The 17,255-nt window shown below is 41.0% G+C and overlaps 2 protein-coding genes across 3 annotated transcripts in view; both read right to left on the reverse strand.

Moving 5' to 3' along the window:
- LOC119393758 (polyamine-transporting ATPase 13A3) overlaps positions 1-4,892 on the reverse strand; it is a 38,057-nt gene extending 33,165 nt beyond the window's left edge. The window contains exons 1-5 of the mRNA XM_037660892.2: positions 4,720-4,892; positions 3,999-4,166; positions 2,539-2,678; positions 876-1,020; positions 155-289 (exon numbers count right to left, since the gene is read on the reverse strand). Of these exons, the coding sequence (XP_037516820.2) occupies positions 155-289; positions 876-1,020; positions 2,539-2,678; positions 3,999-4,166; positions 4,720-4,770 (639 nt within the window). The 5' untranslated portion in view covers positions 4,771-4,892. The remainder of the gene's footprint in view (positions 1-154; positions 290-875; positions 1,021-2,538; positions 2,679-3,998; positions 4,167-4,719) is intronic.
- Positions 4,893-7,483: 2,591 nt separating this feature from the next.
- LOC119393759 (germinal-center associated nuclear protein) lies at positions 7,484-16,173 on the reverse strand. 2 transcript variants are annotated; one of them, XM_037660894.2, is made up of 8 exons: positions 15,893-16,173; positions 15,738-15,800; positions 14,208-14,336; positions 13,275-13,439; positions 12,587-12,793; positions 10,067-10,207; positions 8,576-8,762; positions 7,484-7,723 (listed from the first exon to the last, which is right to left on the reverse strand). In XM_037660894.2, the coding sequence occupies exons 1-8, from the start codon at positions 16,033-16,035 to the stop codon at positions 7,619-7,621; spliced, it is 1,140 nt and encodes a 379-aa protein (XP_037516822.1). In that variant the 5' UTR covers positions 16,036-16,173; the 3' UTR covers positions 7,484-7,618. The 2 variants fall into 2 exon arrangements, 1 of the variants encoding a protein (XP_037516822.1); XR_005183992.2 differs by having other exon boundaries at positions 7,485-7,723; positions 8,576-8,757.
- Positions 16,174-17,255: the final 1,082 nt, after the last annotated feature.

Genomic DNA, 17,255 nt, shown 5'->3' on the forward strand with positions numbered 1-17,255 from the left:
CAACAGAGCCACTAAAATACAAGTAAAGCATTCCAGACAAGCAAAATTTTCAAGAGTTAAGGAAAGCAAATATTTACAAAAAAATGTTATGACACAAAATGCCAAATTATAATAATACATCATGAAGCTTGACAGTTATAGAAAAGAAACCTACCTTTCTAGTTTGCCAGACTGATACGCTGACTGATATAATGGATAGCAAGACAACGCAGACAGCAAACTGATAATACACTTGAACCATCCACACGATGACAATGAACAATTGATACATGTAAAATGGGCTGAAGACCTAGAGAACAGAGAGAGGCAGTGTTTATTAAGGATCGAAAAAGCTGACGGCAATAAAATTTTTCAGCTGAACCTAACATAACAAATAGTTTACAGATTGGAGTAGTGTGCAGTAGAGAAATGAATTATGAAGTCGGCACCCTTGAAAGAGTCACTGGTGGAAGGTGCACATTATTTGCAATCAATCAATCAATCAATCAATCAATCAATCAATCAATCAATCAATCAATCAATCAAATGTTCCTTATGTTTTAATCAGCTAAAAATAGCTCACTTCAAACAGCCTGGTGCTGCAAAAAGTTTAGTCAAACACAAATTACTATGAATTTTTTTCGGCACTGACACGGAGGTTGCTTGCAAGTGAAGCAGAGGCTGTCATCAGCAGTCAGCTTTTCCTCTTGTGGTCAAGTAGTTCAACAGCAAAAACAACTTCTTTTTGAAATTAGACAGACCTCACAATCACAACATTATGGAGACTGCAATTCTGAATTACTAAACTTTCTTTGTTAATGGCATATCTTCTGAATATATATTTTTTGCTGGCAGCGATGCACATAGTAGCCCATATATCAGGTGTGCATTCGTACCTCATTAATGACGAGCTTGTAAACAGCTGTGATTTCGATCGACAGGGAGTTTTCACCAAACAGGACTTGTTGGTAGTCAACATCCGAGCCTGAGAGACCAGCTGACATTGTGAGCAAATCTTGACAGCTGTCAACTTCAAGTCCACTAGAAGAAAAAAAAAATGGAAGAATGAAATCAGCTAGGTACAATAGACACAGTATCAGAGAGTGTGAGACACCATGTGAAGCAGCAATGGTCTATGATTTGCATACATGTAGTAGTGTGCCTACATGAGACACACCAGCTTACATCTTTCGATCTCATTAACAAGCACTGCCGATGTGAAGACAAGAATGTTTACAAGTAAAAATGCATTTAAAGCAACAGTGTTTTATCTCAAGGCATGATGCTCATTTCAATTGCTAAACGCTCAACTTTACCCAATACTTTGCAAGAGATGTATCCTGAAGTGATTTTCAATGTGAAGATGACATTGCACATAACCCAGTACAGCATTTTCTTAACACTGGTAAATAATTTCAGAGACCACCTACTATGTCAAACAGAATGTTAAGCACCCTGACACACTCTTCTGCTACAGTGCATGCCATTCAAATCTGCATGCGAGTCCTCTACCTGGATCCATGCACTAAGATAAATTCTCAGGTTCTCCCACTATTCTTTTTCGTATCAACCTTGACACTGCAATGTCGCAACACATTAAAATGTGACTAACATATTATGGTGCTGACGTAAATCTGGTTCACTGCTGATGGCAATTCTTCAATCTTATTCTAGGAAGAGTTCCCTCTTATAGTGCTAAACTTAAATATTTAGCAACATTATGCAACATTAGGACAGTAAAGCCACGAAGGCATATCGAGCTGTAAGAGCACATTCAGGAGTTACAAGAAAGGCTACATACCTCCATTTGCCTGTCGATGGCATTTAGAGAAAGACAGCAATGACAATAAAATCCAGTAATGACATAAACAACTTATGCTTAGGAAAACAGCACATTAGACTCTTAGTGCCCATATGATGAATAAGCAGTGCAAGGTGAGATTATGACGTCAGTGTTCTGAGGCAGAAAGCTATCGTCGAGATGTCAACACTGTGTGAATTGGCAAAAAGAGTACATATTTTTGTTTTTTTTATATTGCAGTTCATAATAGCAAACTTTTCAACTTAAATGTTGAAGATTGTCAAGCAGGGCACTGATGCTACAATAGTCTGAAGAGCCTTATTTTTGCCAAAGTTGTTCCTCTCTCACACTGTAAATCCTTTTAAGACACTTATTGTATCCCTATTTGTTTTGTTAATTTAGAAAGTTAGTTACGTTGGTTTTTGTGGTGCAGTGCGGCTATGGCTATCATGCATCAGAAATGGAGTTATAATAATATCATGATACCAGATACTGTGAAGATAACTTACTCATACACTCTGAGCTGGTGTACAAAGTCACAATTTTGCAGAAGCTGAAAATCAATAATCTGGGACATAAGACTGTTCTCTCTGGCAATTATAAATTGATAAAAACCCTTTAAAGTATATTTTGCACTGTGATTCAAGCTTTGAACGTGTCAATAGAATGCGCACTCATTCCTCTAATTTAAAAGGGGTGCACAAAAAAAGCAACATGAACACAATGTTACAAATGTGCACAGAAGTCAAGCATCATACTCAAGCTTCACGAAGCGCTGGAGGTCGGTCTTCCAGATGTACTTGATTCGCTTGTTGTAAAAAAAGCAGTAGCTGCAGCCATCTTTCAGTGGTCTGCTGCTTTGATAAACCGTTTCAATGAACTCTTGAGAATGCTTGTCCTGCAAAGTTAGTTATATAGTTGAATCAGAATAAAGTTATTCACAGGAAATCATTATAAGTTGAAGCTTCACGCCACACAAGAACAAATTTTTTAAGGATGTAAGAAATCATCATATCACGCCACAAAGGAGATTGTGAAATCTTTAACGCGTAACTAGGCAGGGTTGAAAAGCAGCTGGTACAGTGTTTTCAGAAAGCTGAAGAGAAACTCTGAGCAGAAAAGGGAGTGTTAAAAGCAAAACTGTTCGCTGGCCTATATGTGTGATTAAACACTGAAGTGTTCTCTTAAGCTTTTGTTATGCTATACCTTTGATGGGATTATTGGCTTTTCCATAGCTCTTAGCTCTTCCAGATTTGTGTACAGGTTATTGAAGCATAAACTAGCAGGCTAGAAGCATGACACCGAGGCCAGCCTCCCCTCCTTCCTCTTCATTAAATATCATCTTCCCAGCTGCATAGGTGCTGTTCAACAACAACAATGTAAAAATCTATGTGCACGTCACAATTACTCATAAATAAAACCGATTTAAAATCACACATTTATATATGCAACATATTCAAAGGACTACCAATATCAAATTCTATGAGTTAATTTTTTAAAAATCCTAGGCCCCTAAATTCTAAAAAAAAAAGATCACTTCTTAAAGCAGATTAATAAAATATTCTTAAAACAGAGTAACACGGAGTATATGTTAAACAAATCTGAAGGATGGAAAAATGGGCGAGTTGGTATAGGTTCATGGCTGGAACAGCGAGACTAGATGCGAAAATAGTGCATTAGTGCAAAATAGCGCAACAGCGAGACTAGAAAATAGTGCATTAACAATTTTTTTTAAGTCTGTGTCAAGCCATGCCGTTTCAGCCATGGACGTGATCTTACAGCTATGCGTGTTTTTTGCATGCTTGTTCTCTTCTATTAAAACACTTGTGCTACCAATCGTATGCAACTCCCTTGCATTTTCTACAGCTATGCGTGTTTTTTGCATGCTTGTTCTCTTCTATTTGTTAAAACACTTGTGCTACCAATCGTATGCAACTCCCTTGCATTTTCTCCATGTATGTGCCTTTTATTAATACAGTTAAGGTTCATACTGGCACTCTATTAGTTCAGCTCATGCACATTACCTAACCCACTGCCAGTATGCCTATTATTGTTATTACAGTAAATGTAAATCACAGGACATCGCCCCTGTGTTATCAACTCCAATTTCTCTTGTTTGAATACTAAAAAAAAAGAATAATTAACATCCCTACTGCTTTCATGCTGCGTTACTAACTCCTTCAAGAATACACACTACCCAAATAAATGCAGGTCTTACTTTGAGAAGCACCTTCTGTGCCTCATCGGGATGGCATAGTATATGCGTGAGCCTGAGCAAAATGCTTCGTTTCCAGGATGCAAGTATTAGCGGAATGCCGGCAGCCAATATGATCACAGTCCAGCCGGCAAAAGCCCTCTTTAGGGACCATTTGTAGCCTTCTAATGTCTGAAGCAAAGAACAAAGATGATGTGCCGTTTTAGCTCACATGGTAGTTTTAAAATAATAAAAATGAAGCAAAATGAAGCTTGCTTCTAATTAGCACTTCATCACACAGTTGCAGAAGCTATAGCAGCCTGCCCACTTCGTTAATGACAAACTACCTCATTTAATCCTGACAGCCAAGAAAAATGAAGAATCAATTTTCAGATGCCCTATTTAAAAAATAAGCATTTCAGATACGACAACAAAAATATAGCTGTGGCATAAAAGTGATGAAGTATGCAGAAAGAAGTTGACAGCTTGAGGTCCTGGGGATAACCACATCCACTAACAGCTTTATCACACTAGCCAAGGTCATATCAAAAAGCAAAATCATCAGATCCACATGTGACAGTGTAATACACAGATGCAGTCATCAATAAAGCTGACAAAGCTTACTCACATTCCCATGACAAAAACCAGCCAGCAATAAAATGCACTTATCATCTTTCGTTGAGAAGGACAAGCAAAACAGTAATTTCTAACACAGAAACAATATTTAAACACGAAGCAAGCTTACCATTTCATCATCGTAGCCCATATTAATCTTGTAAGCACTTATTTTGCCCATGGTATTGTTTTGGCGAGTGCCGAAGCACTGCACTTGGCCTCCTCTGCCAGGCAAACAGTCGTTCCAAATGGCAACAGTCGGCGCTTGCAGACGGCGAATGGGGTCAAAAAAGAAAAAGCAAGCATAAGTGGCCTCATGGAATGAAATGAAGCCACTATAGAGCTGGCAACGCGTCCTTTGTGCTTGGCTCAACAGCTTTTCCCTCCCTACCATCCTTCATTTATTGTCCACATTTTGGTACAAGCCACACAACAAAATACTGAATGCCAATTCTAAAAGCAAGGAAGAAAGAAGCACTAAAGATAGCCTGCTTAGATCCCAGGAAAATATTTAATAGCCTACTCATAGTATTAAGTATCGTTTGTGTTTACAAGCTTTGAGAGCCGAGTTTCCTCTGATATATGTAACTTTCTGCTGTTGAATTATATGTTTGTGTTGCTGATACTCAAATGACTAGTTGGAACAGGGTCTGCAGTAATCTCTTCTTTGTTTAATGATTCCGGCCCATCAAGAATGTTTGCAAAAAGTGCTAATACTATTAAAAATGTTAAAAATGACAGTACAGACCAGCAGTGTACTGAAACCTGCTTTAGCGACAGCATTGAGAATGAGACAATTTCCCTGTTCGAATGTCCGCTGATGTCAAGACCTCAGGAGGAACTACAGACGACTGCAAGTTTGTCAAGGAACTCCCAGGTTCTCCATTCCTCACTGATAGTACTTGACAAGCAACTTTCTTACTCGTACATTTAACAAGAAAAAGCAAGCATTGTAAACAGTTGACATGTATGTCCATCATTATATGGCTACAGGGGTCATATTAACCGAAGCAGAGTACTGGTTAACACTCGTTAGCAGCTTACTTGATTAAATATATGATGAGCGCATGTTTCCCGTTTGTCGACGTCCAACAGCATGCACGCTACGTGCCTGCCTTACTGCGACACATTGCAAGCGGCACCGCCCAAGCACCTGTTGTAATCTTGGCAAGCATTCTTATCTCCCAAGCTTGTACATTTAGGTTGCCTCTTCGCACATTCTCTCCTCGAGAGCAAGAGATAAGAGCACCGTCAATCACAGAACCTGGACTCATAAGAAAAGTTTACAGCAAGCGCGAGAAAAATGTTTGCACACATACTCCACACGCAACATTCGAAACAACCTTACTCTATGCACAATTTACACACTGATTTGTCTATTGCAAGTGGAGGATGTATGTATGTATGCGTGCATGCATGCGTGTGTGTGTGTGTATATGTGTGTGTGTGTGTGTGTGTGTGTGTGTGTGTGTGTGTGCGTGCGTGTGTATATATATAGAGAGTTTCAAGAGAATGTTCTTTCCTGGTTATTGGTTTAATTATACAAAAGTCACAGAGAAAAACATAACCACATTTATTATGAGCTTTCGGCCAGGACCGGACCGGCCTTACCCGGACGAAATCTCTCAATAAATGCTATGTCTTTCACTGTGACTTTCATTCATATCTACGGTAAAATCTCGTTATTTTTACACTCGTTAATACTGAAAATTGGATAATTCGGATGTGTTGCTTGGTCTCGGCCAGCATATGCATTGTTAAAAATGGCATCAAACTTTCGTTAATTTGGTCCCATTTGGCCTCAACCAAGTTAATTTGGACGATCCTAGGCATGTGCTGGGCGTGAAGCGCCGTAAACGCCCGAAGCAATAGAGTGAAAACGGCATTTGCAGACAACTGAAATGAGGCGGCGCTGTTCGCATCGCTATCTTCATCAGTTAGTGACTATGGTTTTGTCCACATGCAGATCCGGCACTCAGCAGCTTCGTTTTAGCTTGATGCGATGCGTGCACAATATCACACACCTCAAACATGGCAGAAGCTGTTGAAGGTGAATAGCTTACATGTATGCTATAGTTGCATGGATCCATACTAGCATTCTGCTTAGGATCCAGATGTTGCTAACATGTTTTTGTTTTACTGTATTTCGTTTAATAATAATAAAGTTCAAAGCTTTCAGCTGTGGTGGACATGCCGGAATAAAACTCGTTTTCTGCATCGCTATGGACGAACTATCAGTTGCAAGCCATTTTACCTACAAACTAACCATAGTCACGTGCGCGTGGTTGTGGTGGTGGCAGCATCACGTAATAAGTGAGGGGCGCAGAGTATGTTTCGGGCTAATTAAACAACGGAGTCTGGCGCCGTGGTCGCATTGAGAACGAAGACTCTGGATGACAAAAACTGTAGCTTTTGAACTGTTCTTATTCTTGATACTTTCGATAATTTTGCATTCGGTTAATTCGGACGTATATTCCAGTCCCGTGACATCCGAATTCACGAGCTTTTACAGTATATATATATATATATATATATATATATATATATATATATATATATATATATATATATATATATATATATATATATATATATACACACACACACACATATATATATATATATATATACACACACACACACATATATATATATAAACCAAATTTTAAGAGGTCTCTACTTGAAACTGTTGATTAATGATTAATAAGTTTTTATTGTACAGTTTAAGACAGCACCTCCGTTGTACCATCTCTCATTTCATATATACACACACAAGTGCGTGCAATTATGCAAGAATGAATCTATAAGCCAATCAATAAAGCATGATTGCTCTTGCAGCTACATTGCCACTGTAGCCATGATGTTGCCACTGGTGCATGGATAATTGCAAAAAGTAAACAAGCTAACAAATTTGTTGATGAAAATGAGCATGTTTTTATTGTGGTGTGAAAATAAATTAAGAAAATCTGTGCTCTTGATTTCGAAGCAGTGAAGTGCACCTCTGTCAAATGCACTGGCGTCATCTGTTGTCACCTCACTTCCCTTGGCTGTCTTTTGTCATCAGGACAAAGTAAAGCACCGATGTCGCTTTCAGACAAGACCTTCATGAGGGCCGCATCCCGGTGCTTCTTGGACTGAAAGTCAACAAAGAAGGACAATGACAGAAAGCTCAATTTCAGCTCACATCTAATGTGAGCTGAAAATTTATTCACCTTAAACCAACCCAAACACCAAACAGCACCAGTTATGACCAGCTATGGTCGTAACTTGTGCCGTGTGTTGTGATCAGCTATTATGTCCGGTGTGTAAATAACCCCATAACTCTAACTAACTAGTTACACATAACTAGTTACATAACTTCTATTGATTCAGTGGTTCTCTTAAGACACAGCACCCATAAAACGATATAATACAGCAGACTCTCAGCAAATGAAAATATCTTAAACAGAGTTGCTGTTTAACTGGGACAACTGCCTTTAATATGATTGGTTTTGTACTTCAATTCTGCACTCCTGTTCATTTCCCAGTAAATTGAACACCTGTTAAATGGAACATATTTTCCTTGTCCCTTCAGGTTCCATTTATTGAGTCTACTGTACATGAAGAAGGAGCATTAGTAAACATAAAATCTTTGTAAAGCTTCGTAAGGCTTTATAGTAATAAATGTGAAGGGGGAGCTGAAATTACCTCATGCACCACTTCATTACAACTGCTGCCTGCTCCCCTGGGCCATAACTCATGGTTGAGGTGAGGCAAGTATCACGGTGAGCATTACCATAAGGCAAACAACCAAGTCATCTGCTGCAGCAAATCACAAATGGCTCACATACGCTTTGAATGCGAACATAGCAGCAAGGACAGGCATTCCACAGCTGTAGTACAAATTTTTGCAGGTCAGCTCAGTTAATTTTCATTAATGTCCCCAATTTTCCAAGGTATTATATAAGGGTTTGTTCTCCAGAGCTGAGCGATACAAAGGAGCTCACTTGTTTCAATGTGAAATCTCCATGACCTTTCAGAAACTTCACTTCGGAGTCTTGGACTGGTAGCTGGTAGAGAAGGCACAGTTCCCTTGCGGTGTGCTCAGGGCAGCAGAGCCAGCGGCCTAACGTGGACAGGGGAAACTTGCAGTTCTGAGAGCTGAAAGCCACTGTCATAACCTGCAGCGCTGTTCTGCGTGAGTAAAGATATCCTCATCAGACTACAATAACTGCAGAATCCTTAATTTGTTAGCACACTTACAATGACAACAAGAAATGCTCATCTTGGTCTAACTGCATGCCAGGATGGGACACAAAGAAGTAATTGAGACAAACAAGTGCAGAATTGTTGCATAAGTCAGTTTCAGCATACGAAAAGCTAGTCTGGTCTCATACCCTAAATGGTCTAACTATGCAAAATTACAACTCAACTTTTGTTAATTTTCTTTGTAAGTTAATTGAAATCCTGCATGGTCAGGAACGAGACCCAGCCCTCTGATGGAGGACACAAGTTAATCTTGCTGCTCTTTGCTGCGATAGAACCTGCACATGAATAGGAAGGAACAACATTTTCTAATAGTGAAACATGCATTAGTGAATGTGAAGCTGAATAATGGTTAACGTGATTAAGTTCTTGTCGTGTATCTACGAAATTGCTCCATTTAGGACATCTGCCCTTTTTAGCTGCCGGACACAGAAGCACTGGCAGGCTAGTGAAGGAAGGCTACAGAAGGCCAGCAATGACTTACAACACAGATCTAAGTGAACACTCTTTGTTGTTCCCTCTGTCTATTCTGCTTTGTCTAAGCTGTAAAGTAAGTTTCACACGTACAACTCATTGAGTAAACCTGTACCTGCCAACACTTCCTGCAAAAAACTATGAAACTTGATAACTACTACATATTGTGCTTACAAAGGTAAAATTTATCCAATTAAAAAGCATTCTAACTTCCCTCAGGAGTCTTGTTTCCAGTATAGAAAATGTTTTTTTTTTTTTTTTTTTTTTTACTGAGCACGTTTGACCTTCGTAGCACTTTGTGTATTCTTTGCTGCAATCAAATCCCAACCAACACAGGATACTGTGACGTAATCGATTTCAAAACTATATGACACAACTCACATAATCTGTAAAATAACATAATGGAAGCACACTCATAAAGGTCCAAGTCCCCTTTCGATGTATGCACTGTACTGTATGCCTAAAATACGTCTAGAACTTTTTTGTACATCTGATGTAGCTGCTTTCCCTTGGTCACGGTGCCCTTTGGGGCCTTCAACTGGTACTGATCTCCAACAGTCATTCTGCTCTGGGTGCATCACATAGTGTTCTCTTCTTCTGCCACCTTTGTGTGACCTTCGTGATGCAGCGCACCGAATAACACAACTGACGACCACTAAATTTTTTTGCCATTTCCGAGATCCTTGCGAATAAGTAGCTGGTGCCATTGAAAGGTTACTCAGGTAGAACGAAAAGTATTCGCATCAGTGAACACTTGCCTTCTAATGAGCTCCAAGTGTGAGTGCAAAGCACAAGCAAGAAGAGGGCGAAGGGCCTTGTAGTTCTTCAGAACTCGAATAAAGTTTCCTTTCCTGTGTGCCAGGCTTGTGTCCAGAGAACTCTTGACCAAACTGTGATTTCTGGCAAGGAGAAAAATAAGCAAAACAATACAGCTCTTATATGTAATTGATGATAGAGGACGCTAGCACAAGCAAATTACACTCGGAAGCATATAACAAATCCCCCACCCACTGAAATTTCTGACATAAACACAACCAGCCAATGAATGATGCATCAGCGGACAAATGAAGTGCTAGAGCAAAGCTCAGCTACGTAATGTTTGAAAGACTGGTAGAAGGCATGAACAAAAGGTAAAACAATAAAAAGCAATATCCTTTGTCTCTTGGAGGGAGCATAAGAACACAGCTTTATCTTCATATGTGAAAATCATCCAGCAAGAATCACAATTTTCAACCACTGAATACACTGTCTGAGCGAAATATATGTACTGAAGTATGAGCATTAACTGCCTTGGTACATACAAAGAGGTTGTTTTAAGGCTACAGTAAATAGTGACCAGATCACCAGCGATCCTTCATAACATTAAATGTAGTATGTGTTCTAACCGTTTTGTTGCCGTACTGTGCTTTAATATAAAATATAATGCATCCCGAAGCTCTGGCCTATATATATCTTGCAGTCAGCAACATCATCATTAACACAACATATGTGACGGATAAACGTGACGGTGAGGATTTTCGTGTCTGCAATGACTTTGAAAAGCTGATAGACATTACTTTTGATCAGCCACTTTACAGCATCGAAGAGCATACTAAGAAGTCAATTTCAACTTATCAGCCATAGCTGGCATGTTCATTCGTCCTCATTTTGCCAGTGCATGATCCCTATGCTTCTGAATTTGTGTATTTATCTTTATTCTATTCTAATGTTTTTGTTTTACAATAGTGTGATTTTGTAGGCAACATACCCTTGGTACTCGTAATGTTTACAAGCTGAAGGCAACCAATCATTGAAAAATGAAGTATGCGTTCTTGCAATTTGTGATTTGAAGACTGAGTGGCTCCATTTTGCAAATAGAGCCACTCAATGTTCTATTCATCACTGTTATCCCATGCTCATTATAGCAAAAGTTCTGCGGTGTACCTATTTGAAGAATAATGATATGAAGCTTCACTATGTGTTAAAGGGACACTAAACGCAAATATTAAGTCGACGTTGATTGTTGCAATAGCGTTGCAGAAACCTCGTAGTGCTTGTTTCGTGCCAAGGAAATGCTTATTTTGAAAGAAAATCACGTTTTAGTGGTCCGCACAGCGTCAGCGCACTTCAAACCGCCTGCCTGAACGGACCTTCTGACGTAGCAGTTGCCGTGCCCAACGTTGCCCGCCTTTACTGCCCGGCCGCTGAAGCTACAGTTTCTTGCGCAACAGCGGCCATCAACCTTGCCGAGATGCAGCCACGGGCCACTCCGAAACTGTATAGTTCACTGTAACGGAGCGTAGCTTGGCCAGCAGCAGCAGAAGTAGTGTATCGACAGGGCGAAAGTAGCGAGAGCCAAGCACACGCAGCAGTACGCGATACCGAAACTACCACTGAGACGCGCAGCTTGGCCAAAACGGAACTATTGAACCACTTGGCCGTTCTCCATGGTCGCGCTAAGAGGTTCTTTTTTCCATGAATCAAACAGAAATGAACAAGCAACATTTTATTATGTCTTGTGATGCACAGGAGGTTCTTTTTTTATTGCAACGAGTTTGATTAGTAGTGATTAACTGTACTCGGGACTCTTTGACGTCATCGGGATCATTTCCAAAATGTCCCATTCGTAGCGCACATCGTGTCCTACATTTACCTTAATTTCTCGATTACTAGAGCACTGCTGTTGATACTATTGACGTTTTAGACGTTCTCACACATTGACCTTTCACTCTAACACAAATTATTATTTGCCTTTAGTGTCCCTTTAATAAACGTAAGTACTTTCTAAACTGTGATTGAACAAGCTTTCCCCACCCACCTAGAGATTACCACTTTACCCCGTGTGTCCTTCCCACATTGCCAGTTTTGTGGAGCACAGGGTAGGCTTTACCATATGGTAGGGGGGTGTACACAGTCACCTCTTAGTGGATCCGACCCATACTACACGCCTGAGCTTTGGGAGTGAGCCTTAGCTAGCCCCACCCTCAAAGACCAGCGCCAGCTGATAGCGAGGGCTGGCAACGCGGCAAAAACCTATCGTTTCCTGGAATGGGGAGACCACCTCGAAGACGACGCTTAAATAATACCGAAATAAAGATGTTTATTCTCTCTCTCTCTTGAACAAGCTTCCCAGCAACTCGTAGGAGCGCATCACTTTCGTATAAACATCAAAAGTACTTTGGTGGCTGTCTCTGGTGCTGCACATCAAGAATTTAGTAGCCAGGAGACATGAGCCTACCAAGGAGTCAAGGAGTTCGCGAGAGACTTATAGAATGTTGTTTCTCTCTCTGTCATCTCACCTTATTTCCTTCGGAAGAGTCAGCGCATGAGCTAGAGCATCAAATGATCCCAGGTTATGAAGAATGTAGATGGCTTCCATTTCTGGTCGGTTCACGCACTGGTATACAGTGAACTGCTGATACTGAACTAACAGGCGCTTCAAACATTCCTGTAGGTGCTGGCTGTTGATGTGAGGATCAAAGGCATTCATATCTTCTTCGAAGCACCTGTACACACATGAAATGGAGTTGTCAACAAGTCATGTTACCTCGACCAATGGGTTAATGTATAGCAGTCCCTGTCAATTAACAATATGTTAATTGACATCTCTGGCAACCATGCATCATTCTGAAGATTGATCACATAATAATGAGCCACGGAGAAGACAGTAGCTTAAGTATGTACAGTTCGTCAAAGCTCAAGAATTTAACTTCACTTTATTACTTCAGGTACTGAGCTAATGTTTGCTATCAAGCAACATACAAGGTCTAGCATTATGCCTTGATACATGGTACTAAGACTTGGCAACGTTCCTATGACGTTTTCTCACTTTTTTTTTAATTTATACATTATAGGTTCGGTGAGTGCCTGTGTACACATATGTTAATATTAACTCCTCCTTGCGCTTCACTCTGCAAAGGTCATGAACTTGCAACACGCTGGTAGTATAGCTCCATTAGACAACTTGAAGTCACATTGTCGAGGTACCTGAAGGCCGAATAGACATAAAAACGCACAGCCTGTTCCAGTATTTCGATGCATTCGCCACCGTTAAGACCCTGGATGGTCATGTCCTGGCGTACAGCCCACAATCTGTCCCACACGAAGTGGTATGTGTCAGTCCAACTGTCTCCACTGCATGATGGGACAATCCTGCAATGCATAATAACTGCATTTAGACACTGATTACACTTTAATTACAGTAATATTTAGTTAAGCTCTTTAGTTCACAAACCTTTGCTTTATTGTTTTCCCCCCATTTATTGCAATGTTATGAAAACCATGTAAGCTAATTTAAGCACACACATTTGTACATCAGTGCATTTTGTGCTTGCTTACGTTACAAAGCTTATACATCACCACATATGGGTCTAATATGGTGGTTTAATTTTCTGAAGAGTGCTGGTTTGTGCCGAAAAAAAAAATCTTTACCAAAAACAAATGCATTCTGTTTTCATCCACATAACAGCTGCACCACATGTTCTTGCATATGATCTCACAGAAAATGTGTGGCTATATGAGGGGGGAGGGGCTTGTATACTTTTACTCAGTCCGATGTTTCACACTATTATTTTTAATGTGCAGGGTTATGACTAAGCACGCTTTTTGACGAAAATGGCATTAAAAGTTGCATTCAAAGAGCTGCTTATGTCCCACCTTAACCCCCGGAAAACCGGGGACTAATGCAGGCCGTTGTGCGAAGGACGTCATCGCTTCATTTTCATTTTTGCATCCATGGCTGGAGCTTGTTTTCTTTCAGACTCGACCAGCTGAGGGAAGGGAGGGGGCTCCGAGGTGAAACTTGACCCCCACTTATGGAGAACGCTAAGCACGCCTGTGACTATAACTAGTGTCTATATAAACACCTAAGATTGTTAATGTATGCATTGTAAGCAGTGGATGTCAGAAGGCAAAGCTCACATGCGCATTAAGTAAGCTGTTGTCTTGAGCAATACTTGTGGTGGCCTCAGTTCATCAGAAGTGGCTTCTCTCTGTCCAGCAGCCGACCTGGAGAATTGCTTGATGGCTTTGTTTCTGTCAGCCTTAGGCCTGCAAATTCAGGCACCATATCAACATCACTGTGGTTTAGGTCCCCTAATAGAAGTGAAAATATTAATCCTACAAACAGTCAGTGGCTTTGGCATGTAAAGAATCTGACAGGTGAGAAATGCAGACTTGCGTTGTGGCGACAAATTATGTGCGAGAACAAAAGCAAGTTATTATAAACATTACATCACTCTAAAGTGGCTTCTGCACAAAATAATTGCTGGGATGAAATTTGCATGAAACCTCTACATTTAAACTCGGTTAATCATGAGAAGACATTCGCTATATTCAAGTGAATATTCGGAGGTCATTTGTCTATAATATTCGTATTTTAAAGATTGTGCTATTCAAAGACCCTGAATGTTTCATACATGAAGAAGACAATAAACCAAAGAGATCTCAGTTCAGTAGGTGGTTTGGCTGTCAAGGATATTACAGACAGCTAGGCATTACAGACTGCATCCATGTGGTGCACTTTACAGTAGTTGCTTTCAGTGTTCTGTTTTTTTGTAATTCTAAATTTCTCCTAAACACAAACATGGATATGCAACATCAGGCTTGCAAAGCAACAAGCACAAACCTGTGCCTTATTGGCTCAGTTTCCCCGAAAATCGTATGAAAAAAAGAAAAGAAAAAGGAACTATATCAAGAGGGAATGTTGGGCTGCGCCATATGTTTCAATGCACTTTCACCAACAGCAATACACAAACTTGTACATTTACTTTTTGAAATTTGCCAGGTTTATAATTAGTTTGTTGAGACAGAATACTTCAACTGTTCTTGGTTGTTTCTGGATTATTTGTACTGCTTAATTTATGGCTCATTTTGAAAGCGCTATCTGTTCGTAAGTAAACCTGATGTGCTCACACTGATGACACGTTTCTGTTATGTGTGCTATGCAACTGTCGTTTGTTTCCTTACATAAATCCACGCGGTACGCAACAAACAAAGGTCCCGCAGAAATGAGACTGATCACAGTGAAAGTGATATACGTCAAAACAGCATATTCAGCTTTGCACTCGCTGCACCCTTTGAGTCAGTTATATCGCTACATGGTGTAGCGAAAGAAGGTTTTGCCGCTATTACGAGACCTTTGTTTCATTCGCGTGTTTGCACTTTTTCATACCTTGTTTACGAATACCCCCATATATACTTACACTGCAATAAACGCGAACAGTGCGGCATCTACATTCTCTGCTGTTTTGCATTTCTTTTCAAGCGGTTGTAGCCTGGATGGAAGGTGCGATGAAAACAGCGCGCCGCGCTGTTCGCGTTTCTTTCAATCCTCACTGTATGTTGGCATTTGCATGCATGCACTGCATGTCACGCGCTGAAATGATCAACGGTTGACACAGCTGAGAGCCCACAATTACAGCACATTACATGGATGCGGAAGAATCGTACCGAGCATCATTTTCCGTGCCATCGGCGACCTCGAAAGGATGAAGGAGACGTTCTTTTTCACGCCTGGAAGGCAAAATTGCGCGTGGGCAAATCGTTCACAGACGAGTAACAATTCGAGATGCAGAACACACGGAGTTGCAACAGCGAACTCTCACCACTGACGCTCACGCGGTGGACACATATCCTGACACGTTCCTATGATTGTTGTCGATCGTGGAGTATCGGTGCCATCGCCGCGTCCGATTTGACGTCGGTCGCATCCGACACCCGCACGGCCTCTGCCTCTGCCCGCTCGCATTCTACGCTGCTCTGCTACAAATCAAGTGAAGGAGGGCCCTCTGAGGCGTATCTTTACAGGCTGTGCGGGAAGATAACGTGGCTACACGCCAGCATATGTCAAAGGCACCAGCGAAACCGCTGTGTGAGCACCCGCTATCTACACTAGCTATCCCCGAAGTGAAATCGAAACTAGAGTTATTCTAGTACACTCTATCGAAACTATTCGAACCCACCGGCTATTGTTTACTAAATGATTAGATGGACGAGCCATGCGATGTGCGTCAGTAAAGAAAAAAAATGTATACTTTTCTTAGCTATTTATTATTATCACCATAAATAGCGCTACCATACTTCCATAAAGTATATGTCAGCCACCAGGCTAGAAAAAAAAAAAAAAGCTTCCTTGTTTCAAGTTGGCTTAATACCTTATCTACACTGATTAAATCTATGTTATTATATCAAAAAAGATATATATTAAGGCAGAATGACCTTATTTTTTTCGCGGCATGCGCCGCCATTAACGAGCACATGACAGCAGACGACACCGACTCAAGCTGCGCGGCTCTGGCATTTCTCGTCAACGCTGCACAATGCAACGGCGAGTTGTGCGATATTTGGCTGCTGCGCGAGAAGTGTAAATCAATAAAAAAGAAACAGACGCGGGGACGTACTGTTTGCCAAACGTGATCACAAAGCCGTGCGACCGCACGAAAGAGCTGTGCGAGAAGATGGCTTATGCGCGCGTAAACAGGAAGGACCTCAGACGTTGCACAAACGTTTGTGTGTGCGGGTGTCACTTCATAACAGGCAAGTTATGCTTCCGAATCTCCTCACCTTTTCGCCGAGTGTATCACCACGGAGTTATGCGCGAGGTCAATTTTTGTCGAAACGTGAAGCACCGCACTGAACACAGCGATCGCGCCTTGGTTTTCGGGAGGCCTTCTTAACTCTTCGGTGAAACGAATCCCGACTGGGCGCCGAACTTGTTATTGGACCATGGTTTTATGCAGCAATCAGCGACGAAACCCGTGCAGTTTGAGCGTCGCAAAATGCAGGCGGCGAAGAGCGCCGCTGTATGTGGTTCGTGCGAAGTTGTTTCAACCATTACGTGCGACACCACTGACGACACTGCAGGCTGCATAATGTCCTGAACGATTCTCGTTCGTCATAAGCGCAAGGCAAACTATTAAAACACGCTCACTACGCCGAACTATCCGCGCACGAACGTAAACACAACGC

This window comes from Rhipicephalus sanguineus, chromosome 5, assembly GCF_013339695.2.
Source record: "Rhipicephalus sanguineus isolate Rsan-2018 chromosome 5, BIME_Rsan_1.4, whole genome shotgun sequence".
Classification (NCBI taxonomy): domain Eukaryota; kingdom Metazoa; phylum Arthropoda; class Arachnida; order Ixodida; family Ixodidae; genus Rhipicephalus; species Rhipicephalus sanguineus.